At 43.5% G+C, this 22,767-nt stretch overlaps 1 protein-coding gene across 2 annotated transcripts; it reads left to right on the top strand.

Moving 5' to 3' along the window:
- Window positions 1–573: 573 nt before the first annotated feature.
- Window positions 574–22,170, top strand: LOC115102656 (ATP-dependent 6-phosphofructokinase, muscle type-like). 2 transcript variants are annotated; one of them, XM_065005534.1, is made up of 21 exons: window positions 574–757; window positions 2,530–2,602; window positions 2,878–2,955; window positions 3,510–3,699; window positions 5,379–5,544; window positions 8,175–8,328; window positions 8,498–8,593; window positions 12,702–12,794; window positions 13,005–13,130; window positions 13,342–13,406; window positions 13,536–13,599; window positions 13,718–13,864; window positions 14,337–14,407; window positions 14,589–14,676; window positions 14,965–15,117; window positions 18,308–18,472; window positions 18,824–18,885; window positions 19,048–19,159; window positions 19,297–19,396; window positions 19,916–20,021; window positions 20,440–22,170. In XM_065005534.1, exons 1-21 carry the CDS (start codon window positions 669–671, stop codon window positions 20,624–20,626), a joined length of 2,385 nt encoding a protein of 794 aa, XP_064861606.1. In that variant the 5' UTR covers window positions 574–668; the 3' UTR covers window positions 20,627–22,170. The 2 variants fall into 2 exon arrangements, with proteins under 2 accessions (XP_064861606.1, XP_029478677.2); XM_029622817.2 differs by lacking the exon at window positions 574–757 and having other exon boundaries at window positions 2,532–2,602.
- Window positions 22,171–22,767: the final 597 nt, after the last annotated feature.

The raw sequence follows: 22,767 nt of genomic DNA, 5'->3' as shown, positions 1-22,767 counted from the left end.
ATCATCTGTGCTGGGTGTACCAAAACATAACAGACATGCAGTCTACTAGCAGTATCCTGATGTGGGTAGAGTCACATTTGTTATATCTTTTTGAACACAGGGACCCTTCAAGGTCTCTGGTCTCAGAGATGAATGTCTTATAATTTATTGGTTTTAAATGTTCACATTTTAATCCCTCAAGCATGTTTAAATGTAGCCTACATTCTATCATATGTTCTGTTAATGTGCCCTCTAGGAGGTGACAGTCACTGTGATGTATATTTAGTTCAGTCATGAGGTGTGTGTGTGTGGATGTGTTTAACTATACTTGTGGGGACCAGAATAGTAAACAAACAAAAATTGACCAACTGGAGACATTTTTCAGTCCTCGCAAGGTCAAATGTTATTTATAGAGGGTAAAAGTTAGGGTTATAGGAGCTAGGGTTAGGAATAGGTTAGGTGTGAGGGAAAGTAGGATTTTGAATGGGACTGAATTGTGTGGTCAGTTAAACAAGGCTGTGTGTGTGTGCGTGTTTGAGAGAGATTCGGGGGCAGGGCTATGGGGCAGAGTCCTTATAAAGCCAGTGGCCTTACCATTCTCTCTTGAGAAACAGGGTAGCAGCCAATCTATCCTTTTCCTTTCCTTCCTTAGTGCCACCACCTAGTTGGTGTGGAGCCCTGTGGACACCATGTCACATACAAGCATGGATCCAACCAAGATGGGCATCGGCCGGTCTATAGCCGTGCTGACGTCTGGTGGTGATGCCCAAGGTAAGAAGTGTGTGTGACGTCAGAAAGGCAGTGTGTGTGTGTGTGTGCCTGTAACTGTTTTGTGTGCCTGTAACTGTGTGTGGAGGTTTTTTGTGTGTGTCAGTGTTAGTACTGCAATAGTCTGGGTTTGACTGTGAGGACCTCCAGCTCTGTAGGTGAAATCAAATCATCACAGTTCATATTAACCCAACACCCCGAGTTGAATTATTGAGTTAGGGCTGGAGTTATCTCTGAAGAACATCCAAAGCAAGCTAAAAGCAGCCAAAGAAGATTTGGGCAACTGAGCGATCAGTTATGCCAGTTAGATTCTGGAATGATGTGTCTTCATGATCACTTAGTCCCAGAGGCCAGGTGTCAGGAGTTGATGAATGTCTTTAGCTTTTAGGTGTATCTTTACTGTGGCTGGCAGGGCAGTGAGGACAACGTGATGAGTACAGCGTGATGAGTACAGCGTGATAGCTTTCCTGAACCCTTAGAGCAACGGGACTTTTTAGGCTGACACCCGATACAGATAACTTAACTTCCCAACTTGACCAGGATCTCAAATTGGCAATATCTGCACAAACATTGTTGACCTGCATCTTTCCCTAGCAGAGTACACTTCTTATCTTCAAGTTGCATAACTTATGCTTCGAATTTGTGTACTACTCCATGATTGTTGAGAGACAAATACAAGTAGAGTAAAATGAGACTGTAGTTTACTGGCAATGTCATATAACTACATTTCAGTAGTGCTGACTGTGTTTATACTTTAAATTCACATAATACCTTAGCTGGCCCACCAGTAAATACCATTACATTATATTTATTTGGACAGATCTCTACTAAGTTGTTGCAAGAGACATTGCCAGTGCGGCTAGGTATAGGGTGTAGTGGCTATTAAACATTATTATTATGACTGATGTTTGTCTAGCTGTTTCATCATTGTAAATAAGCATTTGTTCTTTAACTGACTTGCCTAGTTAAATAAAGGTTAAATAAAGGTTAAATAAAAAATGAAAACCATTGCTAGATATATGATTCCAAATGTGTCCCATAACCTTTTCTCTAAGCCACTTATCTCCCGCCTATTCCCCGTCCGTCTCCCCCTCTAATTTGGTGTTAATTTTAGACCCTCTGACCTTTTTTTGTGGAACGTCACGGTATGAAGGATATGGCCACGCTCTTCTCTCAGCTGCTCTACTGTAACAAGAGACGGTCCCGTACCATGCTTGTCTACCAACCAACCAATCACAACACGCACCCGCACATCTTGGCCTTTAGTGTTCTGAACATGGAGAGAAGATAGAGTACAGTCTACAGATCTGTTTACAGACATGACACCTCTCTATTCCAATTCTGAAAATAAGTTTATGAGCCATTTTGGAAGTGTCAGGCGGATGTTGTAGCCAAAATACTCTTGAGCACAAAACACAAATGTCAAGGGACTTGATACCCATATGTCAATGCTGATACACATTAAATATGTGTATAAAGCATCGATATATGGGTATCAAGCCACTTAGGGGCTATAAAAGTCATATTAATGTGTTTGATGATGACGATGCTGAAATCCAAATGTAAACTTGATTTAGTCTTAATGTTAGCATTTGTTAAACGGGTTGTTTTACGCCATAACTACTGTACTGCCACTGTGAGATGTGGCCCTGTGTATGTCACAGTTTGGCTTTGACAAGCAGCTCGTTATTGTGCATTGCATTTTATAACTTGTTATACGCACGTATAAGCCTTCAGTCAATCCTGTAAACCCACGTTTGTCTGTCTATCTGTGACTATCAGGTATGAACGCGCCGTGAGGGCCACAGTCAGAGTTGGTATCTACACCGGAGCCAAGGTCTACTTTGTTCATGAGGTAAAGTCATACAGTAGAATCACAGTTCTGTTATCCAAGTTTATTCACTCGATAATGTGTTGCCTATATCATTACCCATAGAGGCCTCTTACTATCCATTTGATCCTGATTACCATTGTGATTTATCTGACTGAAGTTTTAAGAAATACCCCCCCCCCCAAATGGATTCTATCACAACCCACATTGAGAGAGAAGTTGTGTGGCTGCAGTAGCATGGTGTTGTCTCCCATTTCAGATGATAATGGAGTTTGTATTTGTGTTGATGATGTGTGCAGGGTTACCAGGGTCTGGTGGATGGAGGAGACAACATCAAACTGGCCACCTGGGAGAGTGTGTCCATGATGCTGCAACTGGTGAGTCCTGTTATCACACACTCACAAGCACTGATGCCAATACAGTACACAACTGTCATAAGCTGTCATTGTCTAGAGAGGGTATTACAGTAAATGAATGACAAGAAACCAAGAGTACTGGTTTATTTTAATATTAGAGACCGATACAAACACACAACCAAATGTGTTCATAGATAGATAGACAATGCCTACTGTAACTAAGGGAGAGCAGGGGTCGGCTCCAGTAATACACGCTGACCTCCACGTACACAGGGTGTTTAAGTTGAGTTTGGATGTGGCCAGACACCATGGAAAGATCCCAGCAGGGTGTGATTACAGAGCTGCCTCTCTTTCATGATGGCCTGACATATTCTCAGTGCTCAAACCGACCTAGAGTTGAGCTGCAGACAAGATGCAAGATTCACATGCATCACTAAAGATCACGTTTAGAAAAGTTTAAATACACTGTTGTTTCGGCCATCTGGGTCTTCAATGAGTTTTAACAGGCTCCACCAAATTGCAGTCCACAACTTTGTCCATTATTTCTTCTAATTCTATGAGTCTCTCTCTACCAGGGTGGCACAGTCATCGGCAGTGCCCGCTGCATGGACTTTAGAGCCAGGGAGGGCCGCATGAAGGCTGCCCTGAACCTGGTCAAGCTGGGCATCACCAACCTGTGTGTGATTGGGGGTGACGGTAGCTTGACTGGAGCTAACCAGTTCAGGAAGGAGTGGGCCACTCTGCTGGTCGACCTGGTCAAAGCCGGTAAGACTGAGCCCCCGAACCCCGGGAACCATAGGAAAGCCCTAAGAACTTTTAGTGTATTCCAGACATGGGTTCAAATAGTATTTGTTTTCTTCCAAAATTCTTTGAGCGTTTCATTGAGTCTGCCTGGAGGGACAAATTGGCAAGTTTGCACTTTTTAGGCTATTCCATTGGTTCCATGGTGCCAGGAAAACTCAATCAAGCACAATGAAAGTATTTGAAAGAAAACATAGAGTTGAAGTCGGAAGTTTACATACACTTAGGTTGGAGTCATTAAAACTCGTTTTTCAACGACTCCACAAATTTTTGTTAACAAACTATAGTTTTGGCAAGTCGGTTAGGACATCTACTTTGTGCATGACACAAGTAATTTTTACAGCAACTGTTTACAGACACATTATTTAACTTATAATTCACTGTATCACAATTCCAGTGGGTCAAAAGTTTACATACACTAAGTTGACTGTGTCTTTAAACAGCTTGGAAAATTCCAGAAAATTATGTCATGGCTTTAGACACTGCTAATTTACATAATTTGAGTCAATTGGAGGTGTACCGTTGGATGTATTTCAAGGTCTACCTTCAAACTCAGTGCCTCTTTGCTTGACATCAGGGGAAAATCAAAAGAAATCAGCCAAGACCTCAGAAAATAAATTGTAGACCTCCATAAGTCTGGTTCATCCTTGGGAGCAATTTCCAAACACCTGAAGGTACCACGTTCATATGTACAAACAATAGTACACAAGTATGAACTGCTCTAAAACCGCCATAAAAAATCCAGACTACGGTTTGCAACTGCACATGGGGACAAAGATCATACTTTTTGGAGAAATGTCCTCTGGTCTGATGAAACAAAAAATAGAACTGTTTGGCCATAATGACCATTGTTATGTTTGGAGGAAAAAGGGGGAGGCTTGCAAGCCAAAAAACACCATCCCAACCGTGAGGCACGGGGGTGGCAGCATCATGTTGTGGTGGTGCTTTGCTGCAGGAGGGACTGGTGCACTTCACAAAATAGATGGCATCATGAGGTAGGAAAATTATGTGGATATATTGAAGCAACATGTCAAGCATACTTCCAAAGTTGTGGCAAAATGGCTTAAGGACAACAAAGTCAAGGTATTGGAGTGGCCATCACAAAGCTTTGACCTCAAACCTGTAGAAAATGTGTGGGCAGAACTGAAAAAGCATGTGCGAGCAAGGAGGCCTACAAACCTGACTCAGTTACACCAGCTTTGTCAGGAGGTATGGGCCAAAATTCACCCAACTTATTGTGAGCAGCCTGTGGAAGCCTACCCAAAACGTTTGACCCAAGTTAAACAATTTAAAGGCAATGCTACCAAATACTAATTGAGTGCATGTAAACTTCTGACCCACTGGGAATGTGATGAAAGACTATAAAAGCTGAAATAAATGATTCTCTCTACTATTATTCTGACATTTCACATTCTCAAAATAAAGTGGTGATCCTAACTGACCTTAGACAGGGAATTTGTACTTGGATTAAATGTCAGGAATTGTGAAAAACTGAGTTTAAATGTATTTGGTGTGGTGTAGGTAAACTTCTGACTTCAACCGTATACTATTTAAGCCCAGGTCTGGTTACATTGGTGAAACGGCTGCTGTGTTTGACTGACAGTGTATGACTGACTACTTTGTTACCATGCTTTGCTCTCCAGGTAAAATTACAGATGACGAAGCCCGGAAATCGTGCCACCTGAACATCGTAGGCATGGTGGGTTCTATCGACAACGACTTCTGTGGGACAGACATGACCATCGGGACTGACTCTGCTCTGCACCGCATCATAGAGGTGGTGGATGCCATCACCACTACCGCACAGAGGTAAGGAGAGGTCATCACTGTCACACAAATTTGCAACTGTGCGCACACAACACAAGCAGACACACACACAGTTGATGGGCTTAATTACTGGAAGTAACAACTTGGACACACTCCATAAACGGCAGCCTGACACACACGCATGCACAATCTAGTGCTGAGCGATTAGTGCTTTTTAAAGGTTGGTTCGGTTTCAGTTGGATTATTTTAAAAATACTCATGGTTTTCGATTTCCGTTGCAATCATTTTTTCAAACACTAAATGCATTATGAAACAATGACAAAATGATTTTAGATCTTTTTCAATTGCTAAAACATAGAAAATATTCCATTGTCTCTGTCAGGTGCATTGGGTATAAATCAATAGAAAAAGAGGAAATTACTATGAAATAATGAAATATTTCATTTGTGTATATAACTTTTTTTATTTGATGACTTAAATTTTTGTATTCTTTATAGTCATCATCTCATCTCTGCTGAGGCAGTAGCAGCCAGCCAGCCAGACATCCATCTAACGTTATCTCTGTACTGTTAATCATCATCTCATCTCTGCTGAGGCAGTAGCAGCCAGCCAGCCAGACATCCATCTAATGTTATCTCTGTACTGTTAGTCATCATCTCATCTCTGCTGAGGCAGTAGCAGCCAGCCAGCCAGACATCCATCTAACGTTATCTCTGTACTGTTAGTCATCATCTCATCTCTGCTAAGGCAGTAGCAGCCAGCCAGCCAGACATCCATCTAATGTTATCTCTGTACTGTTAGTCATCATCTCATCTCTGCTGAGGCAGTAGCAGCCAGCCAGCCAGACATCCATCTAACGTTATCTCTGTACTGTTAGTCATCATCTCATCTCTGCTAAGGCAGTAGCAGCCAGCCAGCCAGACATCCATCTAACATTATCTCTGTACTGTTAGTCATCATCTCATCTCTGCTAAGGCAGTAGCAGCCAGCCAGCCAGCCAGACATCTAACGTTATCTCTGTACTGTTAGTCATCCTATTTATGCTGCAGAGCTGTCTGACTAAATTGTTTGACCTGTTATTCAAAGTAGATCAGCCAAGGCATACTTTCACGAACTGCCTCTATCCCTCTCATTGTTCTGTTGTGTACATTCCTCTCTCATGCGGTCGGTGTGTATCTAACCTAATTTAGCAGGCATAAGAGTGTATCCGTCTCTGTTCCAGCCGGAAAGAACAGGGGCAATGGATTATGGTCATGGTAGTTAATTACCATGTTTCTGTACTGAACTAGGTTGAATATTTGCTTAATGAAAACTACAACTCCTTTCAGCCCAGCATCTCACATAGTTCTTGACTTGATTTCTTTCGTGAATGATTTGATTTCTCTCTAGAGCAAATGACACCGTTGGGCTCACAAAAAAACCCAGAACTAAACGGAATTAAAATACTTGAACTTACACTACAGGTCAAAAGCTTTAGAACAACTACTCGGGTTTTTCTTTATTTTCTAAATTGTAGAATAATAGTGAAGACATCAAAACTATGAAATAACACGGTAACCAAAAAAGTGTTAAATAAAGCATATTTAATATTTGATGTTCTTCAAATAGCCACCCTTTGCCTTGATGACAGCTTTGCACACTCTTGGCATTCTATCAACCAGCTTCACCTGTCTTGAAGGAGCTCCCACATATGCTGAGCACTTGTTGGCTGCTTTTCCTTCACTCTGTGGTCCAACTCATCCCAAACCATCTCAATTTGTTTGAGGTCTGGTGATTGTGGAGACCAGATCATCTGATGCAGCACTCCATCACTCTCCTTGGTCAAATAGCCCTTACACAGCCTGGAGGTGTGTGTTGGGTCATTGTCCTGTTGAAAAACAAATCATAGTCCCACTAAGCGCAAATCAGATGGGATGGCATATCGCTGCAGAATGCAGTGGTAGCCATGCTGGTTAAGTGTGCCTTGAATTCTAAATAAATGACAAATGTCCATTGCTCGTGTTTATTGGCCCAAGCAAGTCTCTTCTTATTATTGGTGTCCATTAGTAGTGGTTTCTTTGCAGGAATTTGACCATGAAGGCCTGTTTCACACAGTCAACTCTGAACAGTTGATGTGGAGATGTGTGGCTGTTACTTGAACTCTGTGAAACATTTATTTGGGCTGCAATTTCTGAGGCTTGCAACTGTAATGAACTTATTCTCTGCAGCAGAGCTAACTCTGGGTCTTCCATTCCTGTGGCGGTCCTCTTGAGAGACAGTTTCATCATAGCTCTTGATGGTTTATGCGACTGCAATTGAAAAAACTTTCAAAGTTCTTGAAGTTTTCCGTATTGACTGACCTTCATGTCTTAAAGTTATGATGGACTGTCATTTGTCTTTGCTTATTTGAGCTGTTCTTGCCATAATATGGACTACATGATTCAATATGTATTATTTCTTAGTTTTGATGTCTTCACTATTATTCTCCAATGTAGAAAATAGTAAAAAATAAAGAAAAACCTTTTGAATGAGTAGCTGTTCAAAAACGTTTCTTTTTATGTCTTTGTTTACTAACAACAACAAAAATACATTTTGGTTAATCACTCAGCACTATGTCGCTCACACACCCTGTTTCAGTTTTCTCCTCTGAACCTGGTTTATAACAAAGATGGTTATTCTGTTGTTCTCCTCAGTCACCAGAGGACCTTCATCCTGGAGGTGATGGGTAGACACTGTGGCTACCTGGCCCTGGTGACTGCTCTGGCCTGCGGTGCTGACTGGGTGTTCATCCCAGAGATGCCCCCAGATGAGGGATGGGAGGGGCATCTGTGCAGAAGACTGGCTGATGTAGGTTTACATGCACAGACAGACTGACTTCTGACCTGAACGATTCCTTTATCCATATTGAATTACTTTTTAAACACACATTACAACAGAATTTTTAATCCCACTCATCGGTTTCCATCGTTGGTACCTAATCATCAGGCTGACATCTTGTGTCTTTGGTCTCTGACAGCAACGAGCCAGAGGATCTCGTCTGAATGTGATTATTGTGGCTGAGGGAGCTATGGACAGAGCTGGAAACCCCATTAGCTCTGAAGACATCAAGAAGGCAAGCTCTCCCTCATATTACTGTATCTCGCAGTTGAAATGAGTTTGTTTGATTGTTATTTTAGGACCTCTTTTAGTGTTGCTCCATCCACCAACCGGCGACCAGTCTTGGGGATTCAAATCAAAGTTAATTGTTCACGTACACAGATTTTCAGGTGTTTTTAACAGCTGCAGAGAAATGCTTATGTTACTAGCTCCAAAAGTGCAGTAGAATATCTCGCAAATACAATACAATTCCTGCAAAAAAGTATTTAGTCAGCCACCAATTGTGCAAGTTCTCCCACTTAAAAAGATGAGAGAGGCCTGTAATTTTCATTATAGGTACACTTCAACTATGACAGACAAAATGAGAAAAAAAATCCAGAAAATCACATGATAGGATTTTTAATGAATTAATTTGCAAATTATGATGCAAGCCCCACTGTAACAATCCACGGAGATATATTAGAGTGAGCATGTGTGAGAATCCAGAATATAAATACGTGATGTGTATAGACAGTATATCATTTGGAAAAGGAAATGGTACGTACAGTAATAGTATTAGGATGAGAAGAGTTGCTGCTGCTCCCGTTTCAACTGTTCTGCCTGCGGCAATGGAACCCTGACCAGTTCACCGGACGTTCTACCTGTCCCAGACCTGCTGTTCTCAACTCTCTAGAGACAGAAGGAGCGGTAGAGATACTCTGAATGTTCGGCTATGAAAAGCCAACTGACATTTACTCCTGAGGTGCTGACCTGTTGCACCATCGACAATTATTTGACCCTGCTGGTCATCTATGAACATTTGAACATCTTGGCCATGTTCTATTATAATCTCCACCCGGCACAGCCAGAAGAAGACTGGCCACTATTCATAGCCTGGTTTCTCTCTAGGTTTCTTCCTAGGTTTTGGCCTTTCTAGGGAGTTTTTCCTAACCACCGTGCTTCTACACCTGCATTGCTTGCTGTTTGGGGTTTTAGGCTGGGTTTCTGTACAGCACTTTGAGATATCAGTTGATGTAAGAAGGGCTTTATAAATACATTTGATTTGATTTGCCTTTGGAAAGTATCAGACCCCTTCACTTTTTCCACATTTTGTTACGTTACAAAATCTTCTCTCTAACAAAGTAATTCCAATCTTGCTACTAGAAAGCCAGAACTATAACTATAACTTGATTCACTACAGGGTGTGAAAGTGTCATAAAACTGGCCAAGCCCCCCGTCTCTCTGTCGTTCATTTGCCAAGCTGATCTGAGGCCTTGGATCCTCGACCAGGAGAGTCATGACACTCCAGAGATGTTCGATCAGGTTCAAGTCTGGGCTCTGGCTGGGCCACTCAATGACATTCAGAGACTTGTCCCGAAGCCACTCCTGTGTTGTCTTTGCTGTGTGCTTAAGGTTGTTGTCCTGTTTGAAGATTAACCTTCTCCCCAGTCTGAGGTCCTGAGTACTCTGGAGCAGGTTTTTATCAGGGATCTCTCTGTAGTTTGCTCGGTTCATCTTTCCCTCGATCCTGACTAGTCTCCCAGTCCCTGCCGCTGAAAAACATCCCCACAGCATAAAGCTGCCACCACCATGCTTCACCGTAGGGATGGTGCCAGGTTTCCTCCAGATGTGACGCTTGGCATTCAGGCCAAAGAGTTCAATCTTGGTTTCATTAGACCAGAGAATCTTGTTTATCATGGTCTGAGAGTCCTTTAGGTGCATTTTGGCAAACTCCAAGCGGGCTGTCATGTGCCTTTTACTGAGGAGTGGCTTCCGTCTGTCCACTGTACCACTGGTGGAGTGCTGCAGAGATGGTTGTCCTTCTGGAAGGTTCTCCCATCTCCACAGAGGAACTCTGGAGCTCTGACATAGTGACCGAGTTCTTGGTTACCTCCCTGACCAATGCTCTTCTCCCTCGATTGCTCAGTTTGGCCAGGCGACCAGTCTTGGGGATTCCAAACCTCTTCCATTTAAGAATGATGGAGGCCACTGTGTTCTTGGGACCTTTCAATACTGCAGAAATGTTTTGGTACCCTTCCTCAGATCTGTGCCACGACACAATCCTGTCTCGGAGCTCTACAGGCAATTCATTTGACCTCGTGGCTTGGTTTTTGCTCTGACATGTTCTGTCAACTATGGGACCTTTTATAAATTGGTGTGCCTTTCCAAATCATGTCCAATCAACTGAATTTACCACACGTGGACTCCAATCAAGTAGAGACATCTCAAGGATGATCAATGGAAACTGGATGCACCTGAGCTCAATTTCAAGTCTCATAGCAAAGGGTCTGAAAACTCATCTAAATAAGGTATTTCTGTTTTTTATTTTTAATAAATTTAGCTAAAATGTCAAATCTGTTTTCATCTTTGGGGAGTTTTGTGTGTAGATTGATTAGGAATTTTATTTTATTTCATCCATTTTAGAGTAAGGCTGTAATGTAACAAATGTGGAAAAAGTTAAGGGGTTTGAATACTTTCCGAATGCACTGTACATACACAGTGAGTAAACAACATTATATAAACTGAATATGAGGTGACCAGCGTTCACTGACTCTATACATGAGGCATTAGTCTCACGGTGCAGGGCTGAGTGTCTGGCAGGTAGCCAGTTAGTGATGGCTGTTCAACAGTCTGATGGCCTGGTATAGAAGCAGTTTCTTAGTCTCTCGTCCCGGCTCTGATGCACCTGTACCGTCTCTGTCTGCTAGGTGGTAGCAGAGTGAACATACCGTGGCTTCAGTGGCTGAGGTCCTTAATGATCTTCATGGGCAGGCAGCGTGCCCCCGGTGATGTATTAGGCTGACCGCACCACCCTCTAGAGAGCCATGCGGTTGAAGGTGGTGCAGTTACCGTAACAGGGCGGTGTTGCAGCCCGGCAGAATGCTGTCAATGGTGCATCTGTCAAAGTTTGTGAAGGGCTAGGTGTGTGACTGTTAAAACGTTTGATTGAAATTGGGAGCCTTAACGTTAAGAAACATTCCTAACCGTAAAACAATATTTTTTATTACAATTTTTACATAGATGCAGAAAATAAACAGCGTAGTGGGTCAATTTCTGCAACAACTAAACGTTTCCAGGTCCTCAGTGATGTGCACGCCAAGGAACTTGAAGCTTTTGACCCTCTCCACTGCTCCCTGTTGATGTGGATGGCTTTTCCTGGCACCACTCCGCCAGGGCTCTAACCTCCTCCCCTGTAGGCTGTCTCGTTGTTGTTGGTAATCAGGCCTACCGCTAATGTCGTCAGCAAATTTGATGATTGAGTTAGAGTCGTGCGAAGCCATGCAGTCATGGGTGAACAGGGAGTATAGGAGGGGTCTGAGCACACACCTCTGTTGGGCCCCTGTGTTGAGGATCAGCGTGGCATAGGTGTTGTTGCCTAACCTCACCACCTAGGGGTCGGTACGTCAGGAAGTCTAGGACCCTGTTGCACAGGGCAGAGTTCAGACCCAGGGCCCTGAGCATAGTGATGAGCTTGGAGGGCACTATGGTGTTGAAGGCAGCGCTGTAGTCGATGAACAGCATTCTCACATAGGTATCCCTTTTGTCCAGGTGGGATAGGGCAGTGTGCTGTGCAACGGCGATAGCGTCGTCCGCGGATCTGTTGGGCGGTATGCAAATTGTAGTGGGTCTAGGGTGTTGGGTAAGGTGGAGGTGATATGATCCTTGACTAGCCTTTTAAAGCACTTCATGATGACAGAAGTGAGTGCTACGGGGCGATAGTTATTTAGTTCAATTACCCTAGCTTGCATGGGTACAGGAACAATGGTGGATATCTTGAAGCAAGTGGGGACAAAAGCCTGGGATAGGGAGAGGTTGAATATGTCCGTAAACACTCCAGCATCAAGAAGGCAACACACAAAAAGATGGCTTTGAAAACAACTGGAAGACACACAAGATGCTAGCCCACAACAACCCTCCAGATACCAAGGGGGGACAACGGCTACACAATTAACACATTAAATATTACTTAAAAGACTATAAAACTGACAGAACAATGTGTCAGCATATTTTAGCCCACAATAGGGCCGATTTCCCAAATAATACCTCAGAGTTAAAGTGCTAAGATTCTACTGCATTGTCATGGTTGAATACGGTTAAACTGACAGTTGTTAACAGCTCTTTGTGTGTGCTTCTTACATTTGTAGCTGGTGGAGAAGAATTTGGGCTTTGACACCCGTACCACTGTCCTGGGACACGTGCAGAGAGGCGGCACTCCCTCAGCCTTCGACAGAATCCTGGTAGGTCTCTCTCTCTCTCTGTCTCTGTGCGTATGAGCATGTCTAAATGTGTGATGTGTGTGTGTTCTCCCTCCTCCCCATGGCAGCAGGATGGGTGTGGAGGTGGTCCTGGCTCTGTTGGTGTGTCTTTGTGTGTATCTAGCTACGGTGTGTCGTGATTGTGTTTGACCGTGATGTGTGTGTCTAACCCTGGTGTGTGTTCTCCCCTAGGGCAGCAGAATGGGTGTGGAGGCTGTGATGGCCCTGTTGGAGGCCACTCCAGAGACTCCGGCCTGTGTGGTCAGTCTGTCCGGTAACCAGGCCGTCAGGCTGCCCCTCATGGAGTGTGTCCAAGTGGTCAGTATCAGTCACTAAGCCACATCAACTGTTGTATGTGTGCCATTCAAATGGGTTCATCATAGATCTGAACACTTTTGCTGTCATTTCAACAAGAATTTAATTGACTACTAAAGGGTTTTGATTATTATATGGCAGAGAAAAACATGGACTGAGATGGCAGATGATTCAACTTCTATGTAAATTTGCATCAATGATTCCCCCCCCCCAGACTAAGGATGTGACTACTGCCATGGCTGAGAAGAGATGGGAGGATGCTATCAAGCTCAGAGGAAAGTAAGAACACTAGCCTACTTTTACCACTCTTACAATGGCTTCACTATTACTGAAACTACTCACTCGGATGTCACATATGAACTGTATCGCAGTCTACTAACACATCACTGTTTTGTTGGCCGTGTCCAGGAGCTTTGAAAACAACTGGAACACATACAAGATGCTGGCCCACATCAACCCTCCAGATACCAAGGTGGGGAACAACAGCTACATAATGAACACATGAGTTTAGTTCAATTAGTCACGACTCTGGCACTGACAGCAATGTATCACCATTCTCTTCTTGTCACCTCTCCTCTCCTCCTCTTCAGAGCAACATTAACGTGGCTATAGTAAACATTGGTGCTCCGTGTGCTGGTATGAATGCTGCTGTGCGTTCTGCAGTGAGGATCGGCATCATTCAGGGACACAACATGTTGGCCGTTCATGACGGGTTCGAGGGTCTCGCTCAAGGAAAGGTATGTACACCCTACGCACTGCACTACACATTGCGTACTAGGCAGAGCCCATTCCTCTCAGCCAAAACTCCTCTTTTTATCAGGGCCCATATTCATAAAGCGTCTCAGAGTAGGAGTGCTGACCTAGGATCAGGTCCCTTTTGTCCATGCAACATCTAAAAGGCTCAACTGATCCTAGATCAACACTCTTGGATGCTTTGTGTGTACAGATCCAGGTCATCTCTAATCTAAATATAGAATAAGTGTGGCCTGGTACCAGAAGAGGCTGGTAGGAGGAGCTATAGGAGGACAGTATCAAACATATGGAAACCACATGTTTGACTCCGTTCCATGTATTCCATTCTAGTCATTACAATGAGCCCGTCCTCCTATATCTCCTCCCAGCAGCCTCCTCTGCCTGGTACAGTAACTCTTGTCCAGTGAATCTGGAAACCTCACTCCCTTGACCCCTTGACTTTGTTGTCTTCCACAGATTGAGCCTATCACCTGGACTGGAGTGTCAGGCTGGACTGGAAAGGGGGGCTCTGAGTTGGGCACCAAGAGGTACTACTCAGAATGATTATTAGGATGCAGGATGAATACAGTGCAATAATTTGTGTTGTCAGCAGGAGTGGAACTGAGGGGCACACAAAACTCATTTTGACATGTAAAATCATTTTTGGGGCAGTGATACGGTAAATCGCTGATATTTCACACTACTAACTAAATCGTCCTTTATTTGAAGAGTCCTTCCTTCTGAGTACATTGAGGAAATCAGCTTGAATATCGCTAAGTTCAATATCCACTCTCTGGTGATTATTGGAGGGTTCGAGGTAAGAGTCAGAAGATTATCTCATCACATGCATGTCTTCTTTAATGTGTGGCTGTCTTATGTCAATGTTCTAAAAGTAGGTAAGTCATCATGGATAAGATCATTTGATGAATGACTCAAATGTAAATGTAATGTCTATGTGGGATCTCACATGTAACTACAAAAGACACATAAGCCCAGTACCTCAGTAGTATAACCCCTGCTGCTCTTCTCCCTCTTCTCGCATCTCCTTCCCTCCCCTTTTCCCTCCCCTTTTTCCTCTCCTCTCTCCTCCTGTCCCCTCTCCCAGGCGTATATGGGTGGTCTGGAGCTGGTGCAGGGCAGAGATAAGTATGAAGAGCTGTGCATTCCCATGGTGGTCATCCCCGCCACTGTCTCCAACAACGTCCCCGGCTCAGACTTCAGTATCGGAGCTGACACAGCCCTCAACACCATCACCTCGGTCAGTACTGTAATACATCAACACCATCGCCTTGGTCTGTACCGTAATACATCAACACCATCGCCTCGGTCAGTACTGTAATACATCAACACCATCGCCTCGGTCAGTACCGTAATACATCAACACCATCGCCTCGGTCAGTACTGTAATACATCAACACCATCGCCTCGGTCAGTACCGTAATACATCAACACCATCGCCTCGGTCAGTACCGTAATACATCAACACCATAGCCTCGGTCAGTACCGTAATACATCGACACCATCACCTCGGTCAGTACCGTAATACATCAACACCATAGCCTCGGTCAGTACCGTAATACATCGACACCATCACCTCGGTCAGTACCGTAATACATCAACACCATCGCCTCGGTCGGTACTGTAATACATCAACACCATCTTCTCGGTCAGTACTGTAATACATCAACACCATCGCCTCGGTCAGTACTGTAATACATCAACACCATCGCCTCGGTCAGTACCGTAATACATCAACACCATCGCCTCGGTCAGTACTGTAATACATCAACACCATAGCCTCGGTCAGTACCGTAATACATCAACACCATCGCCTCGGTCAGTACCATAATACATCAACACCATCTTCTCGGTCAGTACTGTAATACATCAACACCATCGCCTCGGTCAGTACTGTAATACATCAACACCATCGCCTCGGTCTGTACCGTAATACATCAACACCATCGCCTCGGTCAGTACCGTAATACATCAACACCATCGCCTCGGTCAGTACTGTAATACATCAACACCATCGCCTCGGTCAGTACTGTAATACATCAACACCATCGCCTCGGTCAGTACTGTAATACATCAACACCATCGCCTCGGTCTGTACCGTAATACATCAACACCATCGCCTCGGTCAGTACCGTAATACATCAACACCATCGCCTCGGTCAGTACCGTAATACATCAACACCATCGCCTCGGTCAGTACCGTAATACATCAACACCATCGCCTCGGTCAGTACTGTAATACATCAACACCATAGCCTCGGTCAGTACCGTAATACATCAACACCATCGCCTCGGTCAGTACCGTAATACATCAACACCATAGCCTCGGTCAGTACCGTAATACATCAACACCATCGCCTCGGTCAGTACCGTAATACATCAACACCATCACCTCGGTCAGTACCGTAATACATCAACACCATCGCCTCGGTCGGTACTGTAATACATCAACACCATCTTCTCGGTCAGTACTGTAATACATCAACACCATCGCCTCGGTCAGTACCGTAATACATCAACACCATCGCCTCGGTCAGTACCGTAATACATCAACACCATCGCCTCGGTCTGTACTGTAATACATCAACACCATCGACTCGGTCGGTACGGTAATACATCAACACCATCGCCTCGGTCAGTACCGTAATACATCAACACCATCGCCTCGGTCAGTACCGTAATACATCAACACCATCGCCTCGGTCAGTACTGTAATACATCAACACCATCGCCTCGGTCAGTACTGCAATACATCAACACCATCGCCTCGGTCAGTACTGTAATACATCAACACCATAGCCTCGGTCGGTACCGTAATACATCAACACCATCGCCTCGGTCAGTACTGTAATACATCAACACCATCGACTCGGTCGGTACTGTAATACATCAACACCATCTTCTCGGTCAGTACTGTAATACATCAACACCATCTTTTCGGTCAGTACTGTAATACATCAACACCACCGCCTCGGTCTGTACTGTAATACATCAACACCACCGCCTCGGTCGGTACTGTAATACATCAACACCACCGCCTCGGTCGGTACCGTAATACATCATCACCGTGATCAGAAATGTAACATATCAACACCATAACTGTGGTCAGTACCGTAATACATGAACACACCATCACCATAAGTAACACCAACACCTGGGTCATGTTCAGTAGGGTGAAAACGTTTTAAACTGGAACAGGGAGGTGCTGCTGTCCTTGAAATTGTCCCATAAAAACAAAGATGTTAATGGCCTAGCTCAATAACAGTTAGGGCACATGGTCTACTCTAAACCATAACCTCCATATTCTGAATGTGAGCATTGAGTGGTTGGAAATCCCGCTCATCAGCTCCTGCGCTCCATTTCAAATAGGCTACATGTCATATTAACCGCATATAAACAGTCTATATAGGTCAGGAGCCAGACAGGGAGCCTAAGAAGGAACGAAAATGAATTATTTAGGCTATAGTATTTCAATTATTTCAAGGCTCTAGCCTACAAAGAAAAACATTGTGAAGCATTTGCGAGTGCAACTGTAGGCTGGTAGGGACATAAAGTGCACAGCATTTAAACAGTATTAAATCATTATAGTCTATAAATTACGCATATAGGCTGTGACTTACTCAGAATTAAATACAAATGAAATGAAAAATGACTTATTGCCTTTTGAATGAATTTTTAGTCTGTGACTTCAGTCACATGCGATGGAGAGTATCCTCTCAACACTTGCAGAGCCACTGGGGATGATAAACACCCTATTGGCCACTCTTGCCAGGCTAGGCAGAGATGCAGAGTTAATTTTTTATTGTTCTATAGGTAGGCCTAAAAGTTTTTAGGCAAAATAACCCGATCAAAACGGAAAGCTCATTGAACGTGGGAATATGCCAGGCCTATTGGGACAAAATCTATTATGGCCTATTGTATAGAAAATAGAACAAAAATGAACGAAACGTTTAAGAGATCTGATTTTTCGTTTAGAAATACTTTGCTACAATGACCACCTCTATCGGCCTCGTTCCTTTCTTTTAGCATGTGCACGTAGTAAGTACACCATCATGTTTTCAGTATACATGTCTTTTCAGATTCCACTATGATTCTTTAGTTGTGGACTCTACATCACCACACTCCCTCTCTTGCTCTTGGTCCTCATCTTTGTAAGTTACCTTGATTTAGCACCTGTGTTTGATCAGTTTCTTTATGAAAATAGCAAGGGGCTATATCAGCACACAAGTAGACTACTAATTAATGCTGGCACGGGCATACCCTGAGCTCGTGAAGTGAGCGCTACTTGGAGCGGGCGAGAAGGCTCCACGCTCCAGTGACAAATTGGGCAAGCTCCACTCCTCGCGCCGCTCAGCTCACATACTCTGATGCTGTAAAACTGTCAGTCTCCCCCTCTTAACCCGTCTCCTCTCTATTCCCTGTCCCCTCAGACCTGTGACAGGATCAAGCAGTCAGCAGCAGGCACCAAGCGTCGCGTGTTCATCATTGAGACCGCAGGAGGGTACTGTGGTTACCTGGCTACCATGGCAGGTCTGGCTGCTGGTGCTGATGCTGCATACATCTATGAGGACAAATTTGGTATTAGAGACCTGGAGGTGAGCTGAAGCAGGATACACACTTTCTTGCAGTTTCTCTCTCTCTCTCTCTCTCTCTCTCTCTCTCTCTGTCTCTATCATGACATGGAGAGCTTTAGACACATACATAGACTACACCAGTCTGTCAGCTTGTGAAAATCTTTGGGCCAGTTTCCCGGACACAGATTAAGCTTAGTCATGAACACTATTCCTGGAGAGCCGCTGTCCGTGGAGAATCTTCATTGAACATACTTTCTAGTCCAGGACTAGGCTTAAGTTTCTCCTCTACATAAAAGTATACATGGTACAAACTGGCCTCTATATAGTTTACATGGTACAAAGGTGTGCTGACCGACGGGCTCTGGTTTACAGATGAACGTAGAGCATCTCGTGCAGAAGATGAAGACAGACGTGAAGAGAGGTTTGATTCTCAGGTGGGGTTCATTCAAGCATTCCTTCATTCATTTCATTATCTACCATGCTTGTACCTTTCCCAAAACCCCAAAACTGCCATGCCACTTCAACAGTGTATATACACATTACATTCATGTTTAGAACGCATCTGTACACCTTTTGATTATTCCTCTGTGTGTCAGGAATGAGAACTGCAATGCCAACTACACCACAGACTTTATCTTCGCCCTCTACTCTGAGGAGGGCAAGGGCATCTTTGACTGCCGCAAGAACGTTCTGGGACACATGCAACAGGTCTGTTAACAGTGACAAGGCCGCATCCCCAAATGGCACCCTATTAGAAGTAGAAGAGTGTCCCTAATATTATAGCTTTTCCAGAACATACAGCACGTCGACTTCAGATGCAGTAATACAACCTTCCCTCTCCCCAGGGCGGCACCCCAACACCTTTCGACCGGAACTTTGGCACCAAGATGGGTTCCAAGGCTGTTTTGTGGATAACAGAGAAACTCAAGGAGGTCTATAGACACGGTAAGACAGACAGGCTGTGGGATGTCTCCAATTAGACCATGTGTCTTAATGGCAATTGTAATGTACACATACGTAGAAGATAGGATGTAAAAAATAAATGTGTCCATTGATAGTACATTTTGTGTTCGTTGTATCCCTTGGTTTAATCTCGGAAGCCCAGAACTAAAATCTTGCATAATTGCGTCAGATGCTTGATTAAGTTCTGGGAGCAGACATCTTAGAAAATATACTAGAATGAGGAGCTGAAGCACGATGGTAGCTCCACCCCCCTCTCGCTGCATAATTCGGGCAAGTCTATGGGCAAAATGTCCCCTCTTCCAAAATTTGAAAGCCTGTGAAATCGTAATTTGTCCAAATGATCAGTGATGTAGAAAATCTGACAGACAGATGCTACGAAACCATCCTCTGTTACGTGCGTTTGTCCATGTGAGACGACCCCTGCTTATACCTCACAAATTCATATACTTGTTTTTAAATCTCTGTCTCTGTGACAGTTAATCTTCTTCTCCTTTTCTCCAGGTCGTATCTTCGCTAACACCCCAGACTCTGCCTGTGTGCTGGGCATGAAGAAGAGAGCACTGACGTTCCAGCCTCTTGCTGAGCTGAAGGAACAGACAGACTTTGTGTAAGATCCTTTAAATCATACATATTTTCAAAAATAAAATCTATGACGCTTAACTTGAAAGTGGCAGTTGCTGATTATTCTTTAATAATATAATATTTGCCATTTAGCAGACACTTTTATCCTAAATGACTTAGTCATGTGTGCATCCATTTTACATATGGGTGGTCCTGGGAATTGAACCCACTACTGTGTCATTACAAGCGCCATACCGTACCAACTGAGCTACAAAGGACCACTTTTTATATTGGCCTTGTCCAGAAATGAACCCTAGCACCTGTTATCACCATATTGCTATCCAATCCTTTCAGATCTCCACAAGTGTCTAGAGGTAAGGGCTAGTGGTTGTTCCTGGACAGGGCCAAAATATCCCTAACATTCCTATTAAGGCTTCTCTACCCCCCTCTGCTGTCCTGTCCAGGCACCGCATCCCCAAAACATCGTGGTGGCTGAAACTGAGGCCAATCATGAAGATCCTTGCTAAATACAACATCAGCCTGGACACATCTGAGCATGCCCACATGGAGCATGTTATCAAGAAGAGGGTGTCGATGCCAGCACCACTGATGAAGAAGGCATGTCCTCCCACGAAACACGAGGAAGAGTAATTGTTCTGTGTTACATGTATGTCAGTGGAGGGCTGGTGGGAGGAGCTATAGGAGGATGGGCTCATTGTAATGGCTGGAATGGAATAAATGGAACAATATCAAACACAAATATATGGAAACCACATGTTTGACTCCATTCCCTTTTTTCCATTCCAGCCACTACAATGAGGAATCCTCCTATAGCTCCCCCACCAGCCGCCTCTGATGTATGTCTATATCAGGGTTCTCCAACAGGCCAATTGGAGCAGCCCACCAAATAGTTATGAAAAATACATGCACTTCCCAAATTGTTTAAAGTCAGTCTTGTGGGTTAATTTCATCACTGTTTTGATTGTGACTGCCCCATTGCGCGGGGGGACTCCTCTTGCTAAATCAATGTCAGATTGGATATCCAAATATTTTAGATATTTGGTAACAATTAGTCAGGGAAAATGTTAGTTAAATTGAGGTGAGTGCTCGTGATAATCTTTATTCTAGTTTGCTCATATTCGCTGATTAGAACATTTTGCAAGCATGTTATGTGGCCTAACAAGTGTATTTTGCTCTTCACTCGGTAGTAGCCTGTGATACACCCGACCTAATGCCTGTGACTTGACTGATAAATCAATATGGTTTTGTTTCACTGAATTTATGTCTGTATATTGCTTACTTGATCTCTGGCTGGGCAAGTGGAGGTGGTGGTTCATTTATTTGTTAACTCATCCATCACTGATCAGAAACATTTAGCAAGCAATAGCCTAAATAATGTATTATTTTTGCTCGACCCACCTCGTAGTAGCCTTGTATAATCAATCCATCAACCTGTGAGCGCACGTTATGTCTTAATTTAGCCTACTAAAATGTAATCAATCAATAATTCATGCCATTAGACAGCAAACGAGTCATCAATGCCTTTAAATACAATCAAGCGTTTTATTATTATGTAGGACTAAAAGACTGGGCCGATCGCGGTTGGATTCGGGCTGAGAATGAGAACTCTGCAGACTGTCAAGTATCACACACACCAAGCTCCCGGCTACTATCAAATCCACATTGACATTACCCCTAGTTAGTCACAACTGGCTTAAAACCCAAACGTAACAATATCTGTCAATACATTTCCCGCAATATTCCCCCTGTATGTCTGTGTGGTGTGCGCGTTTGCCGGTTTGCCTATCATTCACTTCGTATACCAGTTAGCGGAAATAACAATTGTCTTCTCGGTAGACAGACATAACCCCAAACCTAATCATTTTAATGTCAACTGAAAACCAGGTTTACCTGGCAGAATTATATCATGATTATTTGTATCAATTGGGTGGGCGTTTGTTTTGCAAACTGGTATGACATATGCAGTTGCAAAAACATTGCTAAACCAGTAAGTTCCTCTCTCGCAAAATGTGCATTTAAAGTGGTATTACACTCAAATCAGAATTGTTTTTTTTCCAGGCCGAAAGATGGTATTCTGGTGTGATTTAAGCATTGACATTGATTCAGAACATAAAATTGCATTGTTTCTCTATGAATAATTGTAATTCTGATTAATTAAACACGTTACGATTTTGGCTCTTCTGATTTATTTTGTGCATGATTTACAGCTCACTAATTGTCATGTATTTCCTCTAAAATACAAATAAATGCATTGTCAAGACGTAAGAATCATAACCTAATCTTAAAAAAAAAAAAAGGTTAAATGCTTATTGCTTCAGTGAAGTACAGTTGCAGTCACCTCGCGAAAGTGGTAACTCTTTCGGGCATTCATAAGCTAAATGTTGTGGAAAATGTAATGTTATGCATTGGAAAGACACCCAAAGTTGCTAATGTTCTCACTTCTCTTGCAAACTTGTCAAAGCTTGACCTCCCTCCAATACACAGACAAAACGTCTGGACTTTCTTCATGACCCCTGACTACTGTCACATTGGTATCTTCCATAGGGCTACATTCATAACCATCACCTTTCCTACGATGTTGACTCAATGCTCAAGACTACTAATACTGGGATCCGCAGGAGGAGACCAGGACAAAGAAGGTAATGTGTTTTGGTCGCCTTTACAGTAAATGTCAATAAGCAAATATTAACTTGCATGGGCTCACCTAAATAAGTTCAGGAGTAAAAATTGCATAGACTCATTCTGTGTGCAATAATATTGTTAAACGTGAT

This window comes from Oncorhynchus nerka, linkage group LG20, assembly GCF_034236695.1.
Source record: "Oncorhynchus nerka isolate Pitt River linkage group LG20, Oner_Uvic_2.0, whole genome shotgun sequence".
NCBI classification, from domain to species: domain Eukaryota; kingdom Metazoa; phylum Chordata; class Actinopteri; order Salmoniformes; family Salmonidae; genus Oncorhynchus; species Oncorhynchus nerka.
Note: the sequence above shows the minus strand (reverse complement) of the source record. Positions and strands in the feature narration are given on the sequence as shown.

Excerpts from the sequence above, each read along its gene's own strand:
- LOC115102656 (XM_065005534.1), top strand. The coding sequence starts at position 669 with ATGTCACATACAAGCATGGATCCAACCAAGATGGGCATCGGCCGGTCT. Across the intron at positions 5,545-8,174 it reads ATCACCACTACCGCACAGAG|TCACCAGAGGACCTTCATCC; the intron begins GTAAGGAGAGGT and ends TGTTCTCCTCAG. Across the intron at positions 12,795-13,004 it reads CAGCCTTCGACAGAATCCTG|GGCAGCAGAATGGGTGTGGA; the intron begins GTAGGTCTCTCT and ends GTTCTCCCCTAG.